The following is a 25667-nucleotide window of genomic DNA, read 5'->3' as shown; positions in this document are numbered from 1 at the left end:
TACTGTTAGAATTCCTGCTCTGTGACTGCAGTCATGGGATTGTTGTCTTTCACATGATGGTGTATGTTTTGACTCCACAAAGTGGAAAGTGACGAAGACAGGACGTTTGTGTTACTGTGTTCCGTGAAGTGGGACTATTGTCCTTTGTCTTCTCTTTGCTGTCTGATGCTAGAAAAAGAGGGAGCCATGTTGCAGTACTCCATGTGTGTTTATATGGAAATAAAGTAGATTAGCCAAAATGCTGAGTTGCTGAGGTCTGTTACGCAAGCTGTGAAGACTCTGTGGATCCGTAAGTGTGCCGATGTCTATTGGCATCGGTTGCTGTGATGTTTGGGCTGAAGAAAGCTAATGAAGCTCCCGAACGATCGACCAGGAGGGAGAGACCATGCCAGTCGGGCATGTGTCTCTGCCACGGTCCTACTCGAGTGTAGGACGAGCTCCTGACAGCTACCCTCTATGCATCTCAGGTGCTCAGATGAAGGCTAGAAACCTGCATTTTGCATGAGCATGAACAGTGGCAGACTCTGGGCTCTCAATTTTCAGTGGCACCCTGTGTGACACTAAAATCCAGGACCGCTGCCTCTCACACTCCATTCTACAGCATTGTGGTGGTGCCCCATGCAGCACGGCATGCAATATGGCCACACTTATTATGCTACCCTAAAACTGCCTTTGAGCATGAATGGTAAAAAATGCAGAGAAGGGGAGCTGGTAAAAGAGGCAGACTTGTTTTGAGCGATTCCAGCAAGACACACAGTTCTGCATTTTGCATCTGGCTGACAGTAAGTATCCATGAATGCTCCAAGGTTATGCTGTTTGCTTCTGCTTTGCAAACTAGAACCAGTGTTTTTTTTCCCCTTAAAAAATTATTTAGGGGTACTCTCATTTTGACTCGAGAAAAATCACCATTTTATAGTTCAAATCGGGGAAAATAAATACAGTAAATGGACAAAAGTACCAAGAACATTATCTCATATTACACAGCTGACAGCTCACAGTTAACTTCCACATTAGCCAAACTTTCATCAGTGAAACACCACACATCCACATTCTACACTGCTTCACACATTAAACGCCCGCTTCCGTCTCAGACTCAGGAAACACCAGTAAAGGAAATGAAGCCACCATCAGGGATAGCAACGATTCACCGTACTAGAGAAGAAACCAACAAGTTTAAAATTTGTAGTTTCGTCTGTTAGATTCACAAAATGTTTAGGGGTACACATACCCCTGCGTCCCCCCAGAAAAAAGCACTGACAACCACTATCAACTTGGATGCTCACGTGTTCTTGATTCTGCCTCCAGCCAGCCCTCACCTGCCTGCCTTCTTCCTTACAACCAGCCCAGGGGGGTTATCTGGATGTCAGCTTCCTTCTCCTTAAGTCTTAAGTTTTGACCTTGTACAACTCAGCAGGACACAGGAAGGGGATAAAATCTAAGTCAGCTGGCTCCACCTGTCAGTGGCTTCCCTACCAGTCCCAACGGGGGCCAGCTTCCACTGCCCCCACTCACCCATCATGCATGCTTGTAAATAAAACAGATCTTTCAAGAAGTCTCCAATGCTTCCAAGGAAACCGAGCCCGCAAAGGACCGCCTCATTTCAAAGCTAGTTAGCAGGAGGGAAACAATGAAAAAATTCCTCACAAGCTGATCAAAAGAGAATATCAAAGTGCAAAATTCTCTATTTGAACTAGATGCCAAGTCAACATGTCAGACCCCTCCTTTGAATATGGTATCGAGTGATCAAGACCTACTCTGGGCTGCCCAAGTGAAACTTCATGTGAAATCTTTGGAGCAGTGCAAGCTGATATAAACTCCAGAGTGGAGTTTAGAAGTGGTCCATGTTTCACAAGTGTACAGTAAAGTTGGTAGTACAGTGGTACCTCGGGTTACATACGCTTCAGGTTACAGACTCCGCTAACCCAGAAATATTACCTCGGGTTAAGAACTTTGCTTCAGGATGAGAACAGAAATTGTGCAGTGGCGGTGCAGCGGCAGCAGGAGGCCCCATTAGCTAAAGTTGTGCTTCAGGTTAAGAACAGTTTCAGGTTAAGAACGGACCTCCGGAATGAATTAACCCGAGGTACCAGTTCAGTTCCCAACATCTCCAGCTAAGGATGCCCCCTGTCTGAAACCCTGGAGAGCAGCTACCAGCAGGCCAACTGATGCCCTCTCCACCAACTTAAGCCAGTCATTGGGAATGAATTGCACGACTCTCGCAGGGTCCTAGAGCCCTCACACCTCCTTCCCAAAGCCTGGTAAGCACTTGCCCAGTTTTGAGAAGGAGGTAGGAAGACTCTAGGACCCTCTCAGAGCCCTCACACCTCCTTCCCAAAGCCAGTAAGCAATCACTGCCTTAGTTCTGTTTCTGATGCCAGTTGGAATAGACCAGCATTCTTCAACCTTAGGTCTCTGCATGTTGTTGGACTACAACTTCCACCCTCCCCTTCCGACTCAGCCAATGGTCAAGAATGGTGGGAGTTGTAGTCCAACGTCATCTGAAGATCCAAGCTTGTAGACAATACTGAGACAGATGTACCAATGAGATGCCAGGCATTCCTCCCTGCAGTTTTAACAGCCTAAAACAGCCACTGAGTCAGCAGAGATAAGCCCAGCCCTCTTCCCTCACTTGCACAAAACAAATGAAATACCGTGAAAATCCTTGAAAGAAGAAGTAATCGACTAGAAATATTATCTTGTGGGAATCAACTAAATAATAAAAATGAAAAAGCTTAAGGGAAAAAATTAGAAAAACCTAAAATAGAACAAAGCCTTAATGGGATGCCAGCTACAAACCTTGTTTCACTGAACTATTCAGTTTCCTCAGAAGGAAATAGAAAAATCATAAACTTTAAATGGCCAAAATTCAAACAAGGGTAGAACCCAATTTTTTTTGGAATACATCAGAATGAGACCATTGATCGATAAAGTGAAAACAATAATCAATGCACTGTACTATAAAATAAATAGAACAGTATTGTAGATGATAAAAATAAAAAATATTATTTTTTCTTATCTGCATTGATGATAGTCATTGTTTGGACGGAGGGCTTTTATCTATTTCCACAGTCACTCAATCAATCAATCAATCAATCAGTACCTGAACTGGGTTCCACACAGTCACAAAAACTAACTGAAAAAGCCTCAAATACAAAAACACAAAATAAATAGCAAAAACTAAAGTGCCAAACTTAATCCGTTCTGGAAGTCTGTTCGAAAACCAAGGCGTGGCTTCCAATTGGTGCAGGCGCCCCAGAAACAATAGCCAACAACCATATTGGACGTTTGGCTTCCGAAAAACACTTACTTCCAGTTTTTGGCGTTTGGGAACCAAAGGCGTTTGAGTACCAAGGTACCACTGTATTGTAAAGTTCCTGTAATGCAGGAATATGCAGCTGTCCCATACAGAGATCACAAACCTGCAGCCTTGGTGTCATGAGACCAAGCTCTAGCCAACTGAGCTATTCATTTCTTGCCTAATGAAATGGGGTGACATTTTCCAGAGTGATAAGTGATCTTTCTGAGAGCATGTCTGTGTGGCGGCAGTGAGGGAGGGAGCCGTGTGTTTGTGTTCGTGTGTGTGCGTGTGTGTGTGTGTGTGTGTGTGTAGGGAGGGGGCACGATTTAAACATTAGCGCCGCTAAAATGCTTCTGCTGCCTTTGGCCTGTGATTAGTGCTCTCTTGGCTCCCAGCTGAATTTCCAACCAAACATCAAACAAATTGCACACAGTTTTTGGAAACGGCGGGGGGGGGGCGATGGGTAGCGCTCTCCGCTCTTATCGGTTTGCTTTGAGAAAAATAAACCAAACATGCAAACAACCCAAATGCCAAACGCCCCTAAAGGGGGCCAGTGCTGAGACAACGGAGAGACGCCTTTTCAGACAGAGTCATTTGATCCGGAACAGGGCTGTCGATTCATGCTCTCCCCTCCTAGTGATTTCTGGGGAGCCAATTCTCCGCTCCAACGTGACACGATAGTATTGTGCATTCATGTGTGTGTGTGTGTGTGTGTGTGTGTGTGTGTTCTTCATAATTATTATGTTAATTATAGAAGTGGGTCCCCCAATTCAGAGTGGGGCTGCAGGATTGTGGAGCCTGGGTTTAACAAGCCTTTCCCCTGCTCCCTGGTCCCGAATTTCTGTCCTTCCCCCTCCCCCTGAAGCTATTTGCTGCAGCTTCCCTCCTGGTATCCCAGAATAAGTGAAAGCTGCTCTACTGTGTGTTTTATGGCACACTAAAAAGACAGGGCAGCAGGCACTATGGGAAGGAGTGCTAGAGAGCAGTGTGTGTTCTTCATAATTATTATGTTAATTATAGAAGTGGGTCCCCCAATTCAGAGTGGGACTGCAGGATTGTGGAGCCTGGGTTTAACAAGCCTTTCCCCTGCTCCCTGGTCCCGAATTTCTGTTCTTCCCCCTCCCCCTGAAGCTATTTGCTGCAGCTTCCCTCCTGGTATCCCAGAGTAAGTGAAAGCTGCTCTACTGTGTGTTTTATGGCGCACTAAAAAGACAGGCAGCAGCAGGCACTATGGGAAGGAGTGCTAGAGAGCAGTGTGGCTGGATTTATTTACTTTGCTTCAAAGATTTGGAAGCCTCGCTGACTAATCCAGGCTTAAACACCAGCCCACAAAATCGCTTGCAGGCTAGTCACTTTTACCAATTTGGTAGGGGCTGGCAGAAGTAGGATGGAAAGCTCCATGCCCCTTGCAGAAGCCTAGTGCATTTCTATGCTTGGTGAGGACAAAGAGGCCTCACTTCCTCCCTTTATTGTGGTTGCAGAGGAAGGACAGGACGTTTCATCTCCCCTCCACCTGTCTGGTCACTTTGACAGTTGTGTCCAGTCAAAGGCGACTATGGGGTTGCGACGCTCATCTCGCTTCAGGCTGAGGGAGCCATTGTTTGTCCACAGACAGCTTTCCAAGTCATGTGGCCAGCATGATTAAAACTGCTACTGGCGCACAGAGGGCCGTGACGCGTGCCAGAGCGCACAGAAATGCCGTTTACCTTCCCGCCGCAGCGGTACCTATTTATCTACTTGCGCTGGTGTGCTTTTGTAGTGCTGGGTTGGCAGGAGCTGGGACAGAGCAACGGGAGCTCACTCCGTTGTGGGGATTCGAACCGCCCACCTTCTGATCGGCAAGCCCAAAGGGCTCAGTGGTTTAGACCACAGCACCACCTGCATCCCATGTTTATAGTATGATGCTGGAGAAGGTTTATCTTGCTGTATTTTGATGGGGTAGCCAATGGGATGTTCTCCTGATGTTGCTGGACTATTACTGCCTTCATCAAGGACCACTGACCATGCTAGCTAGGGTTGATGGGAGTTGGGAGTTGGGAGTTGGGAGTTCAGTGTAAGAGCATAAGAAGAGCCTGCTGGATCAAGCCAATGCCTCATCTGGTCCAGTATCCTGTTCTCACAGTGGCCTGTAGGAAAACAACAAGCAGGGTGCAAGCACAATAGCCCTCTCCCCTCCTGTGGCTTCCAGCAACAAGTATTCAGAAGCATTACTGCCTCTGAGTATGGAGCATAGACATCATGGCCATTGATAGCATTATCCTCCATGTGAAAAACATCTGGAGAACGTTGTCTTGGCGTCCTCCTGGTAGGCTTTGATCATGATTGTGGGCTGCTATTTTACAATGCACTTTATTGATTTTTTTTTAAAAAATGTCTGCTCTGGAAGCATAAAAGGATGGTATATAATTCTAAACTATTATTTTTTAAGTGTATGGAAAAATTAACACACACCCAGATGTTTAGGTCTTATTTGAGTGCCAAGTCTCAACAGCCTGCTCCTCCGGATTGTCCTAGCATGCAGGGACATCACAATCTAGTATCTCAATTCATGGTATTGTCACACGGCCTCCACTGTATTTTCTGATCTGGCTTTACCAAAAGAGCTTACGTCTAGAAAACAAAGGCAACTGCCTCAAGATTTCTATGTTACCTGGCTCTACTAGATATTCATAGTCGTATCCCAGATCTCTTGAAGAAATGAAGAATTCCCCGTTCCGGTAGAGAGGAATGAAGGGGACCATGTAAGATTCACGGTTATGTCCAATAGGGGCATTGGCTGCCGGGTAAACCTCACGCAGGGGCTGGTGTCTTCTGAGCCACTGCTCGAAAATGCTGTGAAAGGAAACACTCATATGAGTATTGTAACACCAAGGGCAGTTTTTTAAGGCAAGGTGGAAAGGTCAGACAGAAGCATCAGTAATACCATCTTCACTCAACATCTAACAAGAAGGAACAAACGGAGCCTCCTTAAGTATTGAATTCCATCACCTCAGTGCCACCACAGAAAAGGCCCCGCCTTCTTTCGACTCTACATGAACATTTGCTTCTGCGCTTTGACAGCATAGCAGTGCAGTCTCGTCTTATTATGTACAGCCACATCTGTATGTTTTTGTAAGTGAGCACTACAGGACTTGTTGTGTGGTGCTCATTGTGTTGTGTGACATATACAAGTTGGATGTTTAAAGTGTATGGTTAGTTCAGCAATGATTGTGTTGGGGCTTACATTATTGATGTTGGTCATTCCAATCTTAAAATCCTCAACAGGTGCAAATATTATTGCATTTATCCTTAACACAAAAATGAGACCCCACGATTATTGTATATATGTGTAAATATTTTAAGCCAGTCCGCCCTTGTTGAGAGGCCTGAATATATTTTCCAGTGGCGTCTGTGCCCGCTCTTGGTAGCATGACACTGTGCCCTGCCAGTTTTCTCTAAGTCTTGTACAGAACGGTGCATGGCATGAAAGACAGAAAAAAAGACTGGCAAGGAGGAGAGAGAGGATACATTCTGAGACTGGATGTCAGATGCAGAGCTCATCCAGATCAATGTTTTGCAGAGATCGTTCTCCTTCCTCTCAGAGGATGAGAAACAAGGAGGGTGGCTCAGATTTCCTGAGTCCAAGAGAGGCCAAAATTAACCTTTTCAAAATAAAAACATGAATTGCGTACCCAGCAGTACATGAAGGGCAGTCAGCAGTTTGCTATGTAATTATGCTGAAAGCAATCAGGGCCAGAGATCTTACATTGCTGAAATTCACCTTAGCCAAAAGAGCACCTGTTCCCAGCTTAGAAGTCCAAAAGTTGATGTTGGTTATAATTCATCAGTATTTTCACCTGTCTCTTTGTAATGTTTCTTTGTGCTCTCAGCTTTAATAATCAAAATTGAATTCTGCAACAACCAATGTGCATCCAGCATGTTGTTAATTGCCCTTTATAGTCACACACACAGAGAGAGACACAGAAACTGCTTCTGCTAGCCACCAGTGTGGAGTAACCGACTTGATTTTCACCACAGCCTTGTGAGGTGGGTTAGGCTCAGGCAGCGACTGGCTCAAGGTCAGCCAGTGAACTTCATGGCTGCTCAAGGATCTGAACCCAGGACTCCCCTGTTAGAATTCCTGCTCCATGATTGCAGTCATGGGATTGTTGTCTTTCACATGACGGTGTATGTTTTGACTCCACAAAGTGGGAAGTGACAAAGACAGGATGCTTGTGTTACTGTGTTCCGTGAAGTGGGACTATTGTCCTTTGTTCTTTCTCTTTGCTGTCTGATGCTAGAGAGAGAGGGAGCCATGTTGCAGTGCTCTCTGTGTATTTATGTAAATAAAGTAGATTAGCCAAAATGCTGAGTTGCTGAGGTCTGTTACGCATGATGCGCAAACTCTGCAGATCCCTAAGTGTGCCGGTGTCAGTTGGCATCGGTCGCTGTGATTTTTGGGCTGAAGAAAGCCTTTGAAACTCCTGAACGATCGACCAGGAGGGAGAGAACATGCCAGTCAGGGTCCTACTCGAGTGTAGACTGAACTCCTGACATCCCCAGCCAGAGTACAACACGCTAACATACCCTCCAACATTCCTCAAATGAAAATGGAAACATTTCTCACCCCCCTGCCAACTGACCCTCCTCGACCCCCTTTTTTTGTCGTACCCCCAACATTTCCTATAAGAAGAAGGGCAAGTGTCAGACCACTTCACCAACGAGGTACCAGACATGAATGTATGTAAACGACTACATTATTACATGAGCACTCTTCCACAGCATTTGATATTTTCATTTACATACATTCATTTGAAACAAGATGGGTTTGTGAAGCAATTCTATATCCTCCCACCATGCTGACAAAGAATTCTACAAAACAGTAGTCAATATCCGGAATCACTGTTCAGTGTTGGACGTCATATTTGCTGAATAGACAAAGCTTCACAGCTTGCCTTTCATCATACAAAGTCTGGTGCCTCGCTTCATTTAAGATTTTCAGAGACTTTGAGACAAAAGATTTCATTTTGTACTTGTTATGGTTTGAAGGAATTCTGTAAAAGATTGCCTATTGCATATGTACATGGTCATCGTGTTGCCTAGACATTGCTAACATTCTCTTTGCAACACAGGGGTTTGTTTGGTTACTTACAAGGGAGGAGGTTGGCAGCAACAGCCTTGGAGAAGCCATGGAGAGACGATGGGGTGCTCCCTCACAGCCACCGCCACTGCTCGGGACAAGTGCTGGCTTATTATTTATTGAATTTACCGTATTTTTTGCTCTATAAGACTCACTTTTTCCCTCCTAAAAAGTAAGGGGAAATGTGTGTGCATCTTATGGAGCGAATGCAGGCTGCGCAGCTATCCCAGAAGCCAGAACAGCAAGAGGGATTGCTGCTTTCACTGTGTAGCGATCCCTCTTGGTGTTCTGGCTTCTGAATTCAGAATATATTTTTTCTTGTTTTCCTCCTCCAAAAACTAGACGCGTTTTGTGGTCTGGTGCGTCTTATAGAGAGAAAAATACGGTATATTCCGCCCTATCTTATCCTCCTCCCCGAGCTTGGCAGCGGTGCTGGCACGGAAAACAGGGACATTCTAGGATCAGATCAAAAGCTGGACTGGCTTTTGTAATTCTGGGCCTGTTCCTTTGCCAGCTTACTGTTTCCATGACTGTCAGCTGTGCATATGGCCTAGAAAGTTTCTTTATCTCTTTGGCAATCACTCGTAGCCGAGTAAGATTGTCTTCCATAAACATGGTTTTAACAATGACTCTGTAAGTGACTGGGAGGCCTGTTCTGGATCCACACGTCCTTCCACAGTGGGGACATTGGTTTCTGGGCGGGAGTTGATCCCGGTGTGGATTTGCCAAGCGTGTCTTCCTCCTAGCACATTTCTCCCTTGCGTCCTGAGTTTGAGTGTCTTCAAAGCCCATGACACCTTTGATAAGGCTGTTCTCCAACTGGAGTGCTCACAGGCCAGTGTTTCCCAGTTGTCGGTGTTTATACAGTGGTACCTCGGGTTAAGTACTTAATTCGTTCCAGAGGTCCATATGTAACCTGAAACTGTTCTTAACCTGAAGCACCACTTTAACTGATGGGGCCTCCTGCTGCCACCGCGCCGCCAGAGCACAATTTCTGTTCTCATCCTGAAGCAAAGTTCTTAACCCGAGCTACTATTTCTGGGTTAGCGGAGTCTGTAACCTGAAGCGTATGTAACCTGAAGCGTATGTAACCCATGGTACCACTGTACTACATTTTTTCAGATTTGCCTTGAGACAGTCTTTAAACTTCTTTTGTTGACCATCAGCATTACGCTTTCCATTTTTAAGTTCGGAGTACAGTAGTTGTTTTGGAAGACGATCATCAGGCATCCGCACAACATGACCAGTCCAATGAAGCTGATGTTGAAGAATCATTGCTTCGACACTGGGGATCTTTGAAGAAGCAAAGATCGCATGCGATGTAGTGCTGACCTTGTAGGGTGACATTTAAATGTATGGTGCAAATGGGGTCTGAGTTCCCTCCCCTTGTAGTTACCCGTCCCATGAATTCAAAACTAAATAGCACTCTTCATGTAAAATACAGGCTGATTTGGGCCCCGAGTTGACAAACCTTTCAGGCAACTCAGGTTTTTATTTTCTAAAAAAATAAAAATATATGAAAACAGATTTTTACTGTAACTGTGGGCGGAAGGCCAGCGGTAATGGCCGCCTCTTGACCTGCCTTTGTCTTGCAGATCTACTGTGGATTTGAGCCACAGCTCACGCAGCTCGACAGCATATCATTTAGAGCAAATTTCGGCACTGGAGGGGGAGGCGAGGGCTGCAAACAGTTGAGGCTCGCTGTGCGAATACCGAGCGATCAAGGTAATAATCATCATAATACTTGGCATGCGCACAGGGCCTTTTTTAAAAAAAATACACCCTGAATTGCAGCATGAATATTAATCAATCAATCTGCATGCTAAAAGCGGATCGCCCCACAGGAAGAGGGGAGTTTTTCATTATGCCCTGGGTACAGGAAGGTGATAGATTCAGAAGCCGTAGAAGTAATGGGTGGTTTGTCTCCATAATGACAGCACAGCATCACCCCCATCGTGTTAGGGATCTATAGGAACGCCCACACTTCCTACCTCCCTCAAAATACTGGCACCAAAATATTGGTTATTATAGTTTAATCACACTTTTGCCAGCTTCAATTGGATAAAACAAAGCACTTCTTCACACAGCTCATAGTTAAACTATGGAACTCATTGCCACAGGAGGTTGTGATGGCCAGCGGCTTGGATGAGGATTAGACAAATTAGTGGAGGATAAGGCTATTGATGCCTACGATGGCTACACTCTGTCTCTGCAGTTGGAGGTAGCACTGCTTCTGAATACCAATTGCCAGAAAGGAGAGGAGGGAGGTCTTGCGTTCAAATCCTGCTTCCAGGTTTCCCACAGGGACGTGCGAGAACAGAATGGGCCACTCGTCTGATCCAGTGGGCTCTTCTTGTGCTTATGAATACTCTCTTGTCCACTGACAAAGGTTACTTACAAGAGGAGAGGGCCAGGGACCCCAAGCTATGGTCTGTGGTTGGGGTAAGGAACCAGGCCACTGCAGTGCAGTGTATTTTCTTTCTTCTGCTTCTTTAATCTCAGTCTCCTTGTATTTGTATTGTTACTTTGCACTGTACCTTTAAACTCAACCTCATTGTTATTAGCATCACCTGGAGTCGGCTTTATATGTTTCTCAAAAAATATTGTTCATAGCAGTGACTACATTATTACATGAGCACTGTTCCACAGCATTTGGTATTTTCATTCACATATATTCATATATTGAGTTTATGAAACAATTCTATATTCTCGAAACAGCAGTCAATACCCGGAATCTCTGTTCAGTGTTGGACATTATGTTTGCTGAATACACAAAGCTTCACAGCTTATCTTTTGTCGTACAAAGTTTGGTACCTCGCTTCATTTAAAGACTTTCAGAGACTTTGAGTCTAAGATTTCATTTTGAACTTGTTATTGTTTAAAGGAATTCTATAAAGATTGTCTATTACGTATGTATATGGTCATCATGTTGCCTAAACATTGTTGACGTTCTCTTTTGCAACACAGGGGTGTTTGTTTGGATACTTATATAAATTTCAGCTAAGCAGTCCCGGGGAATCCAGAGAACAGAAAGGAATTCTATAAGATAACACTCCAGCTGAAATTCCTGTATCTACAGTTCCTGGATCCCGTGAGTGCTAAGGATGACATTGAAGGACCAAGGTGTTGTTATCAGTTTGGCATGAAAAAAACAGCAAGACATCTGTAGGTCCTTCGATGGCAAGCAGTTCCCTTGCTTCCATCAATGTTTCTCTGTGCCTGCTCTGACATCACGTGCGCTGGTTAGCCCCACCTGCTGGCACTGACGTATATAGCACATACAGCACAGCTGTATTTACAAAACTTCGCTCCTTGCAGGTGTTGGCACTGCAGATGCCAACACCCGAGGATGGGAGTAAATGGTTGTGCGGCATGGGGGAGGGGTCAGCCGGGGTACTCCTGCTTCCTGCTCATCTTTCCTTAGAATAAGTACGCTGTTCACCCAAATTGGGCTTATTATGTATACTGGCAGATACTCCCATGGTTGTCACATCTAAGAAGGCAGATTTTCATGCAGTGCGTAAACTGTGGCACTTGCTCCCACAGGAAGCAGTGATGCCCACCATATAACACCGGTCATGCCGCCGAGACCATATAACACCGGTCTTGAAAGACCTACATTGGCTCCCAGTATGTTTCCGAGCACAATTCAAAGTGATGGTGCTGACCTTTAAAGCCCTAAACGGCCTCGGTCCAGTAAACCTGAAGGAGCGTCTCCACCCCCATCATTCTGCCCGGACGCTGTATTTTTGGTTTTTATGTAAGCCACCCAGAGTGGCTGGGGAGGCCCAGCCAGATGGGTGGGGTATAAATAATAAATTATTATTATTATTATTATTACTTGGATGGCTTTAAAAGAAGAGCAGGCGGATTGATGGAGGATGGCTACTAGCCATAATGACTATGTTCCACCCCCTGGTATGCATCTAAATACCAGCTGCTGGCAATTGCAAGATGGCAGAAGGCTGCTGCACTCATGCCCATATTGCAGGCTCCCCACAGACATCTGGTTGGCCACTGTGAGAACAGGATAATAATAATAATAATAATAATAATAATAATAATAATAATAATAATAAATTTTCTTTATACCCCCCACTCCCTGGCCAGAGCCGGGCTCAGGGCAGCCAGCACCAATAAAATCACAGTAAAAACATAATAGGGAATAAAGAGAAGGGGGGGAAACCCAATTTAAAATACAGGTTAAAATGGAATTTAAAATGCAGCCTCATTTTAAAGTAGCCGATAAATCAAGACCATAAGGGGAGGGAAACATAAAGGTCAGACCGAGTCTAGATGGGCCATTCTCATCTTAAGTTCTTTGGGCTAGAAATCTCAGGCCTGTAATTTTCCTATTTGGCTCTCAGAACCTGCCCCATACTCTCTCCTCTGCCTCCACCCTCCTCAAAGCTGCATCTCTGCATGGTCCTGCTGTGTGCCTCCATGGGGTGTTTTCAGCTGACAGCATCTTTGAACTCTGTTGATGGCTCTTGCTTGTCCAGATGGCGACTAGAGGGATGTGTGTACTTGTGGGTGGAAACCAAAGGTGAAATTTACATAGCCCCACCCACTTTCCCCTCTGGTCCCTCCCACCACTGGCTTGTGGGCCCTGGAAGATGTGTGCCAGAATGAAATGCAGTCTCTGGTATGACAAATTCCCCCCCCCCCCAATGCCTGATCTGACGTATCAATAGCTTTCATATTTGTCTGCACTCACGGAAGGCATCGCCCTTACCAGGAAGCTTCCTCCCTACCTGTCGACGAAGGCGTGGTGCAATATGAAGATGGGGTCATTAGCTGAGCCTTGCACCTGGGACATGGAGCCATTCATGTAGATGTGCAGGGCGTTGTGCAGGCTGCTTTGGGACACGTTCGAGATGGCAGTGCTTGGATTCGCAAAGCCTGTAGGGAGGAGAGGAAACAGAGCAGCAAATGGCAATTCATTTATTTATTTTGCAATAGGCATTGTGTTCGTTGCAACATACATTGTTTAGGGATGCTTTTAATTTTTGATGTTTTACCATGTTTTTAATATTCTGTTGGGAGCCGCCCAGAGCGGCTGGAGAAACCCAGCCAGATGGGTGGGGTATAAATAAATTATTATTATTATTATTATTATTATTATTATTATTATTATTATGTTACAGCGAGTGAAGTCCTGCTCAGAGTAGACCCATCAAACCTAGGTTCACTCTGCCCATTAACTTAAGTGGGTCTAGCATTGGCTACCATCCAGTGCGCTTTTCCTATCCATACATTCCCATATGCTTAGACCAACACCAGAGGTTTAGCTCTATGGGCCCCTGGCCTGTTCCCTGAAATCTGAGGGGTGACCATGAGAATTGAGGCTTTTGTCATCCCAGCACTCAAACTGTGGCCTAGTTTATCCAAGGAGGTCACCTGCACTCCTTAATTGCTTAAGCCAGTGTGGTGTAGTGGTTAAGAGCGGTGGAATCGTAATCTGGGGAACCGGGTTCACTTCCCTGCTGCTCCACATGCAGCTGCTGGGTGACCTTGGGCTAGTCACACTTCTCTGAAGTCTCTCAGCCTCACTCACCTCACAGAGTGTTTGTTGTGGGGGAGGAAGGGAAAGGAGAATGTTAACCGCTTTGAGACTCCTTAAGGGTAAAGGTAAAGGGACCCCTCACCATTAGGTCCAGTAGTGGCTGACTCTGGGGTTGCGGCGCTCATCTCGCTTTATTGGCCGAGGGTACAGCTTCCGGGTCATGTGGTCGGCATGACTAAGCTGCTTCTGGCGAGTGAGAGCAGCTCATGGAAACACCTTCTACCTTCCTGCTGGAGCGGTACCTATTTACCTACTTGCATTTTGACATGCTTTCGAACTGCTAGGTTGGCAGGAGCAGGGACTGAGCAACGGGAGCTCACCCCATCGCAGGGATTCGAACCACTGACCTTCTGATTGGCAAGTCCTAGGCTCTGTGGTTTAACCCACAGCGCCACCGAGACTCCTTAGGTAATGATAAAGCGGGATATCAAATCCAAACTCTTCTTCTTCTTATTACTACTCATTGTCTGGTAAGTTGCAGTATTGGTGGTGATGGTATCTCAGCAGCTTCTCCTGTCCAGATGGAGGCCACTGGAGACATCTGCAGGGGACCCTGGGGGCCTGGGCACCCAGATATATTTTTTTATATATACTGTGGATGCCTAGCCTTCACCAGATGCCACCACCCACTGCCTTACCTCCAACTTTCTGGTGTATCAGCAGAAACTGGGCCAGAGCCTGAGCCGTGGCGCCTCTGTTGGGGCCTGCTGTGGCTGTGGCCATGCTTCCAAGGTGCGTCTACGGCCGTGGTGGCCCCACCAGAGGCCTGCAGTGGAGACCCAGGCTCACTTGCCACCATGCACCAGGCATGGCATGACACTATTGGGCACCCACAGTCTGGAGCCCAAGTTGGCACCTCTGTGGGACAAATGGATGCAGCATCCATGGAAACAGAGCTGCACGACAGAGAAAGAAAGCCAGGACGTCCGTGTCAGGAAATAAATGAACCCCCAGCTTCTGATAAGTCTCCAGCTTCGGATATTCAGAGGTTATGGCTATGTGAACACAGGGACACCAGATTTAGCTTGCATGGCTAGCAGTCACCGGCAGAGCCATCCTCCATGCCGTAATTCATTATATACCATGCAAGGAAGGAGCCTTTGGTTTTGTCCATCCACACTTCAAAACGACCTTGACAGATTAGAGAACGGGGCCAAAACAAACAAGATGAATTTTAACAGGGAGAAATGTAAAGTATTGCACTTGGGCAAAAAAAAAAATGAGAGGCACAAATACAAGATGGGTGACACCTGGCTTGAGAGCAGTACATGTGAAAAGGATCTCGAAGTCTTGGTTGACCACAAACTTGACATGAGCCAACAGTGTGACGCGGCAGCTAAAAAAGCCAATGCAATTCTGGGCTGCATCAATAGGAGTATAGCATCTAGATCAAGGGAAGTAATAGTGCCACTATATTCTGCTCTGGTCAGACCTCACCTGGAGTACTGTGTCCAGTTCTTGGCACCACAGTTCAAGAAGGACACTGACAAACTGGAACGTGTCCAGAGGAGGGCAACCAAAATGGTCAAGGCCTGGAAACGATGACTTATGAAGAACGGCTAAGGGAGCTGGGCATGTTTAGCCTGGAGAAGAGGAGGTTAAGGGGTGATATGATAGCCATGTTCAAATATATAAAAGGATGTCACATAGAGGAGGGAGAAAGGTTGTTTTCTGCTGCTCCAGAGAAGCGGACACAGAGCAATGGTTCCAAACTACAAGAAAAAAGATTCCACCTAAACATTAGGAAGAACTTCCTGACAGTAAGAGCTGTTCGACAGTGGAATTTGCTGCCAAGGAGTGTGGTAGAGTCTCCTTCTTTGGAGGTCTTTAAGCAGAGGCTTGACAACCATATGTCAGGAGTGCTCTGATGGTGTTTCCTGCTTGGCAGGGGGTTGGACTCGATGGGCCCTTGTGGTCTCTTCCAACTCTATGATTCTATGATTCTATTCTATGCCTCTCAGACAAGCTCACCAGGTCCTGGAAAAAAGCACATGGAGGGGTGTAGGTGGCAGAAGGTGAGGAGGAGGTGGCTGCTTGCTTTGGCATGTCCCTGAGGGTAGAAATCATCAAAACAGACCTTGCGTCAAGCCCAGTGATTTGTACAGGTTAATAACTGTGCAAACACTTTCTGGACCAGTTGGCATTTCTGAGCAGTGTTTTAAAAGCAGCCTAAGACTGCCAGCGAGAATAGAATTTCAGTCATCAATGGGAACTTGGCATAAATCTGAAATCTGCAGTAATTGACTATTTAATATTCTGTTTATGGGAGAACGGCTTTACATAACTTTCGGTATTAACAACTAATGAGGCATGATTTGCTTTAGAACATGACTGGTCCCCTCATTTGGCCCATCCGTGTCGCTCATGAGTTTACTCATGTGTATTAAGAAGCACAGTCATGGATCGCTGTGACAGCATAAAACAATGCATTAACAATGCTGAACACAAGAGCAACTGGCACATTTTATTTTATTTCTTGGTTGAATAAACAAATGTCTATCCCATCCTTCCTCCCAAAGAAGTCCAGGGCAAGAACAACAACAAATAGCAGGAAAATGATACAGTGTGAAATAAAATAGAATACAAACAGTTGCATATCCTTGAAGCTAATAATTTCAAGGTTGCCAGGAACAGTCTCTTTCAGTCATCAAATGCCTGGGTGAACAGGGATGCATTTAAATTCCTCCTGAATGTTAATAATGAGGAAGACAGGCACACCTCACAGGGAGGGCATTCCAGAGACAGGGAACCACCACCAAGAAGGCCCTGCACATCGTTTTTACAAACAAAGAGACTTAGGACAAATCAGGCCCCTTGAGGAGATGCCATCTGTAAGGAAAAGGTTGTGGGTAGCAGTCTGAGGTGAGCCAGGAGGGAAATCAGCAGTCAGGACCGCAGAATGAACCAGGAGGCAAGACAGAAGTTTATTCAGTTATTTTGTCTGAAGGACAAGTGATAGCAGATGAGGAATCCAAGACCAAAGACCTGCCAAAGATGTCAAATGGAACAGGAAGCCATTTAAAACCCTTTCCTTCCCATGAGGTTCCAGTGGATGGACTGGGCAGTCTGGATGGGCAGATCCAGTTCTACATATTTGCCAATCCAGAGAGGACAATGACAGCAGGATTTGCCACACTTCCCCTGCAGGGCTGGTGTGTGAGTCACTAGCCCTGCTACCCCTCAAATGCTAGTGCCCCTCACCCGGAGAGATACTTGATGACAAAGGATGTAGGTACCTGATAAAGAATGATAGAAACAGAGGGCTGATGACAGGCTGAGTACTTTTTCTTCACATGTAGCCTGAAAAAATATACGTTTTCTGTGCAACTCTTGCATTGTGCTCTGCCTGTGTCTTAACAAACGTGTCCCCAATCCTCTGGCATTTCAGTGATTTCAGCTATCTCCCTGCTCCTTATTATCTCACCAAATCCAATTCATTTTCAACAGAAATTGCTGGATACCCTGGAACCAAACTGCGCCACCCATTGCAAGCTTGCAGAATGGTTTATACTAAGCCAAGGGCTTAACAAATCGTGTGTGTGTGTGTGTGTGTGTGTGTGTGTTTTACCTCCACTTCTGCGATTTTCACTTGTTACTGAACACACGGTACATGGCATATGATTTCAGAATGAGCACCCTGGGTATTAATTAGTCTGGGTTACTAAAGGGGTCACGGGAAAAGCCCAGTACATCAGTCTTCGCCTGCATTGATTTTTGCTTGCTGTCTAAACATCCGTGACCCTGTGTCACCAAAAACATGAAAGCCTGTCTCTTGAAGCTGATTCTTTTTCTAAACACCAGGGGCTGATTTGAACAGGGACATTATTATTATTACTACAGTATTGCGACATCCAGCAAGGATGCAACATCTTCATTCAGATACATTGCTCTCTCCCCATCCCCATTGGATTGAATTCACACATTCAGCTGCCATTCACCGAATGCCTGCCTTCTAACATTGAAAGGGCTCTCACAAAGAAGATGGAGAAAACCTGTTCTCTCCTGGTGCAGAGCGCAGGACTAGAACCCAAGGGTCAAAATTAGGGGGGGGGGTGTTCAATGGCTGATCTCTGCCTGACACCCTGGAGACCCACTTCAAATCACGGTCAGACAAGGATCTGACTCGGATCACATTCACACAATATATTGAGGACACTATGATACAACTTAAACAGCATCTTATAAAGCAGAGACATCACCTTGCCGACAAAGATCCGTATAGTTAAAGCTATGGTTTTCCCAGTAGTGATGTATGGAAGTGAGAGCTGGACCATAAGGGAGGCTGATCACCTAAGAATTGATGCTTTTGAATTATGGTGCTGGAGGAGACTCTTGAGAGTCCATGGACTGCAAGAAGATCCAACCTATCCATTCTGAAGGAAATCAGCCCTGAGTGCTCACTGGAAGGACAGATCCTGAAACTGAGGCTCCAATACTTTGACCACCTCATGAGAAGAGAAGACTCCCTGGAAAAGACCCTGATGTTGGGAAAGATGGAGGGCACAAGGAGAAGGGGACGACAGAGGGTGAGATGGTTGGGCAGTGTTCTCAAAGCCACTAACACGAGTTTGACCAAACTGTGGGAGGCAGGGGAAGACAGGAGTGCCTGGCGTGCTCTGGTCCATGGGGTCATGAAGAGTCGGATGCGACTAAACGATTAAACAACAACAATGATACAACTTTAAACAGTCATGGCTTCCTGCAAAGAATTTAGTTGTAGTTTGTTAAGGGCACTGAGAGTTGTTAGAGCTGTGATTCTCAGAGTCTTTTAACAATCCCTCTTCTAATGAAACTCAGGGAATTGCAGGGAAGAAGAAGAAGAAGAGGAGGAGGAGGAGGAGCAGTTTGGATTTGATATCCCGCTTAATCACTACCCAAAGGAATCTCAAAGCGGCTAACAATCTCCTTTCCCTTCCTCCCCCACAACAAACACCTCTGTGAGGTGGGTGAGGCTGAGAGACGTCAAAGAAGTGTGACTAGCTTAAGGTTACCCAACAGCTGCATGTGGAGGAGCGGGGACGCGAACCCAGTTCACCAGATTATGAGTCCACCGCTCTTAACCACTACACCACACTGGCTCTCAGAGGGGAATTGGGCTGTCCCAATCAAAATGCAGCTCCCTGCAGAACCACCAGCTTGTGAGGGTGGTGGGGGAATGACAAAGACATTGTGCACATGATGTCAGGAAGAGCAGCAGCCAGAAGGGCTTTGCGAAGCTGGAAAGAGGGGTCTTGGACTCCATCGGAGCATCACACCGCCCTTCCTATATTTTTTTAATGCTAATTTTTATTGAGTTTCCATTTTATAACACTTAAACACATCCTCAATATCCACTTAACTTCTTTTGCTCTTACGAGCTTTCGACTTTCCTCCCTCCCTCCTCTTGGTTTTCAGAGTTAATCTTTATATCATAGCATTTGTACATTTTCCAGTTTATGTTTCACTCCTTCAAAATATCCCGATTATTAAATAAATATAAAAAGGTAAGAACAGTTATCATTACGAGTCTTCTTACAACCCTGCTAGTGTTGTTTAATTGCTTACAATGGTCCTTCAAATATTGTATAAATTTACTCCAATCTTTTTGGAGCGCTTGGTGTCTCTGGTTCTAAATTCTTCCCGTCAGTTTCACCCGTTTTGCAAAGTCCATCATCTTCATCTGCCACTCGTTTTTGTTGGTATTTCTTGTTGTTTCCATTTTGGGGCTAAAAGAATTCCTGCTGCAGTTGTTGCATACATAAATCATTTTTTATCTCCCTTTGGCATCTCTTCCCCCACAATTCCCAGTAAAAATTATTCTGGTTTTTAAACAAAAGTATTTCTATACATTTTCTTTTGCTGTTTATATATCATTTCCCAGTAAGCTTTCACTTCTCTACAAGTCCACCACATGTGATAAAAACTCCCTTCTTTTTCTTTACATTTCCAGCACTCCTTAGTTCTTGCCCTAGACATTTTAGCAAGTTGGGTTGGTGTTAAATACCACCTGTACATCATTTTCATCACATTTTCTTTAAGTGCTCTGCATGCAGTAAAGTTAATACCTTCATTCCACAGCCTTTCCCAAGATTCTAACAGAATATTATTTCAAAATCTTTAGCCCACTATATCATTACTGCTTTAACTTCTTCATCTTCAGTATGTCATTCCAATAATATACATTTTTGATAATATCTTTCTCTTATCATCCAATAAATCTATCTCCAGCCTGGATCTTGTTGTTTCACACCACCCTTCCTAAGCTGGACAGAAGCTTCTGCCTCCTTCCCAAAGCTCTGTGCTTTTGGGAAATGGAGGGGGTGCTACCCCCAAAATATAGGGGGTGCCAAAAGGGCTCAGCCTCTAGGAGCCAGCACCCCTGGCTCCCAGAATTCTTTGTGGGAAGCCATGATTGTGTAAGGTGGGATAGGACTTTAAATGTATCGTGTGGTTGTGACCTAAGGCAACTTCCTGTGTCCCTATCATTTCCCAAGCCTTTGAAACAATGCCCCTCTTAATGTAATCTGAAAGGACCTTGGAACTTTTGTACCCTGGCATCCTGTTGTGAAGTCAAAGGAGCGCATGATAGATTTCAGCGCCTGAAGCTTCAGTCATGTGCTATTCTCCATAACTGCTTTTTCATCAAAGGAGGGGAGAAAAGGTTTTCCCCACAATGACCCATCATGGGGCTGATGAAAGGGGGAATGGGAATGGGCCTGGCTTGATCCCGTGCCTTTCAGAGGAGCTTGTGCTCAGAAATCAGCAAGAGAAGCTTCTCATGGCACGTAGGTAAAAAAAAATCATCTGCACATCTCACCAGGGTCGCTGGAACACATTACATTGTTGGGTTGAAAAGTTGGCCACCCAAAATGCATTGGTTCCTCCTTGAAATTTGCTATCCCTTTCAATCCAGATTTTGCGACTTTGAGCCTACTTTGGAATCTTTTCTTCAGGAAAAAGGTGTGAAAGCTTTCTGCATTTGCTGTTAATCTTGAATTGGATCCTGCCACTCATGTACAAGAAAAGCAAAATTCTGAAACTATACTGAGAGAGTAACTGGAATCTGCCACCAGCCTAAAAAAGAAAAGCTGAATTCTGCAGCCGGAATAAATTATGCAAGCAATTTGCATAACTGACTTCACTAGGTATACTTTATTCCACAATTTATTGCTATTTTGAATCATTTATTCTGCAGCTCTGTGGGTCAAATGCACCAGTGCACAGAGGTCATTCTGGCTACCATGCGGATGTTCCTGGATTTCTTTGCGAATTTCCCCGGTTTAGGGAAATGAAAGCAGTAATGGGTTAGTAATGAGTTAGCATAACTCAACCTTCATCAAGGCCTGCTGTGACAGCTTTGCAAGGCACTGTAGGGACAAAATTGCTCAGATTCGGGCAGATGCCACAGTTAGAATAAGTCCAGCGAAAGGGTCTAGGAAACTGTCTGTTCCATCCATACAGGATCGGTTTAGATGACTGCAGCCTGAGGATATGGACAAACTTCTTGAAAAAGTGAAATATACTCAGAGTAGAGCCATCAGTTTCGTGGAGTTTATTTCAGTTTGTAATAAAAGCAGTCGGTCATCGGGCGTTTTTCTGTCTGTGTTCTTCCCACCCAGCCCCAGGCTATATATCCTTTATTCACACCCTCAGTCACACCTGATAGGCTGGTTCAAACTTCCCTTCTGTAGCCGGATCGGACAGCTCCAATGGCCAACCATATTACTACATTCTAAAATCCTACCTGCCTCTTATTAGGATTTAAAGCTCCAGACATAACAAGAAGTACGGCTGACCTCCTGCGTCCGTGACCCTTGCCCATCTTGGCTTCTTAAAATTAGCCAGATATTTTAAACCACAGAGCCTAGGACTTGCCGATCAGAAGGTCGGCGGTTCGAATCCCCGCAACGGGGTGAGCTCCCGTTGCTCGGTCCCTGCTCCTGCCAACCTAGCAGTTTGAAAGCACGTCAAAGTGCAAGTAGATAAATAGGTACCACTCCGGCGGGAAGGTAAACGGCGTTTCCGTGCGCTGCTCTGGTTCGCCAGAAGCAGCTTAGTCATGCTGGCCACATGACCCGGAAGCTGTACGCCGGCTCCCTCAGCCAATAAAGCAAGATGAGCGCCGCAACCCCAGAGTCGGCCACGACTGGACCTAATGGTCAGGGGTCCCTTTACCCTTTACCTTTGCTAGAAACCTTTGGACGATACCATGCTGACTTCACAGTACAGGAAATCCTGGAAACTAGTGTTAACAGAGAAGCTAACCGATCAAATAAAAATAGCAAAGGGCCTGAAATTGAAGGACACTTTTTCAATAGATTGGCACCTTTTATTAAGTACACAGCAGCAGAGGAAAAGGTGGGTCCCCTTTAAAGAATTCTCTGCCTGGGATGATTGTATACTGCAATTAAATGTTGCCACACAACTGGCAGTACGATGTAGCGAGATTTGCCTCTCTGGGGGTGGGATCCTGCTATTTCATGGCTTTTCTTTTGTGGTTCTGTTAAAATCGGAAAAAAATACATATTTTAAAAACCTAGCCTGCTGTACGAAGGGGAAGTTCTGCATTCATCATCCACCTACTTTCACCTTTGGCATGTGGGCCCTGGAAGGAGATGAAGTGTTTGGGCTGAAGAAGAAGAAGAAGAAGAAGGTTTAAAGGTTACCTTAAAGTTGGATTTCTCAGGTAGCATATTGAGGATAGAGCAGGGAGGCCTGACAGCACTTGAGATAGATTTGTGCTGAGCCATGACAGGCAGAAGGTAGGCGTCTCTTTGCAAACGCTGAAGGGCCTGGAGCAGTCGATGTCTCTAATAGCATGCAGTCAGGCAGAGCTAAGACAGCAGGCTGTACAACTAACTGCGCCGTGTGAAGGTTTGAGGAGGACACTGATGGAGGCTGAGGTGCTTAAAAATAGGCTTCGTTTGGGGGATGCATAAAGAGACCGTGCAGTTTGAAGGATGTCTTAGCTAGAAGCAGAGAGGCGAGCTCAGAGGTGCCTGCCTGCCTGCCTCCTCTTTTGCTGAGCGTGCCCATTTCCTTTGCCTCTGGGTCCAGTCCATATCACCTCCCAGAGGGAAGGGGACCAACTCCAGGGGAACCTGGGAGCCCGGGTACCCACATTTTTGTTGTTGTGGGTGCTCAGCCCAGAGGTGGAGCTACCTGCTCCAACACCTGGAGTAGCGCACAAGCTGTGCACCTGGGGGAGGGGCCATGGGGGCAGGGTAAGCGTCCCAGGGGGCAAGCTGCCTGTGGGGGTGCAGCGAGCTGCTAATGGGGGGCAGAGTGAGCCACCCATAGCGGGCTGTTTCCTGGGTGGTAGGCGGGGAGCCACGCCACTTTGCCAGCAGCCTTCCTTCCTTTCCTCTTCCTTTTGCCAGCTTGGGGGTGGCCTACCCCCCCCCACAGGAAGCAGCCCAGGAGTTGGGGGCAACTTCCAAGCCTCCCCCGAGCTGTCAAAATGAAGGAGGAAGGGGGGAAGGCCGCCGCCAAGGTGGCACAGCTCCGCCCCTTCCCCCGACAACTCGGAGTAGGCTTGGGAGTCGCAGGCGGGTGGCATGCTGAATGTCACCCCCCTCAGTGATGACACCCGGGGCAGACCGCCCCCACCGCCCCCTTCATCCCTCGTGGCTCAGCCCTCATAGCCCGCCGTCTTGTGCCACCACTGCCACCACCACTACTCCCCGCCGCTGCTACCCCCACTCGCTGCCATATGCCTCCTTACCTTCTAGAGGCTACAATGGGACCCACCGAGCCTTCCTGTGGGTGCGGTGGGCCCCACTGGAGCTCCTCCTGCCACATGACATCACACACACACACACTGCATGTGTGGCGTGACAGGCTCATGACAGGCACCCACAATGCCCCTGCGTGTGGGAGAGGATAAAGCGGGGGGGGGCTGCTAAATTTTGGTGTCGCACAAGCAGTGGCATAGCTAGCTGCTCCGGTGCCAGGTGCGTCGCGCGCGTTGGCTGGGACTCAACTTAATTCTGGGGCACTGCTGGGAGCTCCGCCCCTTTGCAGCCCTTCCTGCCTGGTCACGCCTCCATGGTGGCTGCTCTTGCTGCTGCGGCTGAGGTTACAGGGAGCCCGGGACGACGAGGAGGAGGAGGAGACGGATGGAGGCAGAAGGGGGAGAGCCACTCGCAGCAATTGACTGGATGGGGCAGGTGCCCTCCAACATTTCTCCTCCAGCAAACCGGATGGGGCACACCACAGAGAAAAGAGGGGGTGGGGTGGGTGAGGGGAGAGAAGATCAAAGAGATGTGGAGTGGAATAGCATTCACAGAGAAACCAAAGATTGGAACTGAGGAAGTCAGAGGGGTGGGGAGTGGATTTTGTGTGGGAGGGTGGGGGGAGGGAGGAAAATGGGGGGGAAATTAAGGATGACATGTTTTTGGATAATATGTTTTGTTTAAATCTTTAATAAAAAAGTATTAAATATAAGAGATGTGGGGTGGGTTCCTTGAGGAACTTCAGTAATAGTTGCAAGGTAGATATAAGAATTAAGATATATTAAGAAAAAGTTTAATTATGATAAAACTGGGTACAGTGGTACCTCGGGTTACAGACGCTTCAGGTTACAGACTCCGCTAACCCAGAAATAGTACCTCAAGTTAAGAACTTTGCTTCAGGATGAGAACAGATGAGAACAGAAATTGTGTGGCGGCAGCAGCTAAAGTGATACCTCGGGTTAAGAACAGTTTCAGGTTAAGAAAGGATCTCCAGAACGAATTAAGTTCTTAACCCGAGGTACCACTGTATTGGCAATAATATGAAATCGAAATATGGAATAGACAGGAGATTGGGTCTTTAGTGTTAAGACCTATTTATATTTTATCGTTTGTTAAGAAAATTATGTGTCTATGGTTATTCCTGTGTGTAATTTGGCATTTGTGTTTTCTCTTTCTTCTTTTCTTGTTGTGTCAATAAAATAAAATAAAATAAAACAAGAGAGAGGTGGGGTGGGGAGCGGAGAAGGGAGTCGGGAGAAATCCTAGAGCAAAGGAAAGAGGACGACTAGGGAGGAAATGGAAGCAACGTGAAGACGGGAGGCAAGTGAGAGGGAGGGATGAAGGGGGGTGAAGCCAGAGAAAGAAGGGGAAGGAGTGAGCCAAGGCAGGGAGCCTCTCCGTAGCCTCCCCCTCAGCTGGAGAGCGGTTGAGGGAGAGGCGGTAGGCAGGCACCTAGTGCCAGCCACTTTACGTTACGTTTCTGGACTGAACTAAAAAGTTTCGTGAGCCCATTTTTTTTTAAAAAAAAAAAAAAACCCCTCATATTGTTGTCATTTTGTCCCCCCCTCACTGTTTTGCCCAGACACTGAGGTCCAACACCGAGGGCCTTCTGGGGGTTCCCTCACTACGAGAAGCCAAGTTACAGTGAACCAGGCAGAGGGCCTTCTTGGTAGTGGCACCCATCCTATGGAACGCCCTCCCACCAGATGTCAAAGAGAAAAATAACTACCAAACTTTTAGAAGACATCTGAAGGCAGCACTGTTTAGGGAAGCTTTTAATGTTTAATAGGTTATTTTATTTGAGTGTTCTGTTGGAAGCTGCCCAGAGTGGCTGGGGAAACCCAGACAGATGGGCGGGGTATAAATAATAAATTATGATGATGATGTTGACACCTGGGGAGGCCCACACCCCCTGCACCCCCCTTCCTACGCCCCTGCGCACAAGGTACCACTGAAATTTTAAAGCCCAAA

The 25667-nt window shown here is 46.2% G+C and overlaps 1 protein-coding gene and 1 long non-coding RNA gene across 2 annotated transcripts in view; one reads left to right on the top strand and one right to left on the bottom strand.

Moving 5' to 3' along the window:
• TYR (tyrosinase) overlaps positions 1-25667 on the bottom strand; it is a 62762-nt gene that overhangs the window by 5306 nt on the left and 31789 nt on the right. Inside the window, exons 3-4 of the mRNA XM_079973839.1 lie at positions 13172-13319; positions 5949-6130 (exon numbers count right to left, since the gene is read on the bottom strand). Of these exons, the coding sequence (XP_079829965.1) occupies positions 5949-6130; positions 13172-13319 (330 nt within the window). The remainder of the gene's footprint in view (positions 1-5948; positions 6131-13171; positions 13320-25667) is intronic.
• LOC307215231 lies at positions 3467-4819 on the top strand. The gene is made up of 3 exons (XR_013838409.1): positions 3467-3576; positions 3611-3995; positions 4282-4819. It is a non-coding gene; the product is annotated as an uncharacterized lncRNA (long non-coding RNA).

This window comes from Podarcis cretensis, assembly GCF_951804945.1.
Source record: "Podarcis cretensis genome assembly, chromosome: 4".
Taxonomy (NCBI): domain Eukaryota; kingdom Metazoa; phylum Chordata; class Lepidosauria; order Squamata; family Lacertidae; genus Podarcis; species Podarcis cretensis.
This window is presented reverse-complemented; position numbering and strand designations above follow the sequence as displayed.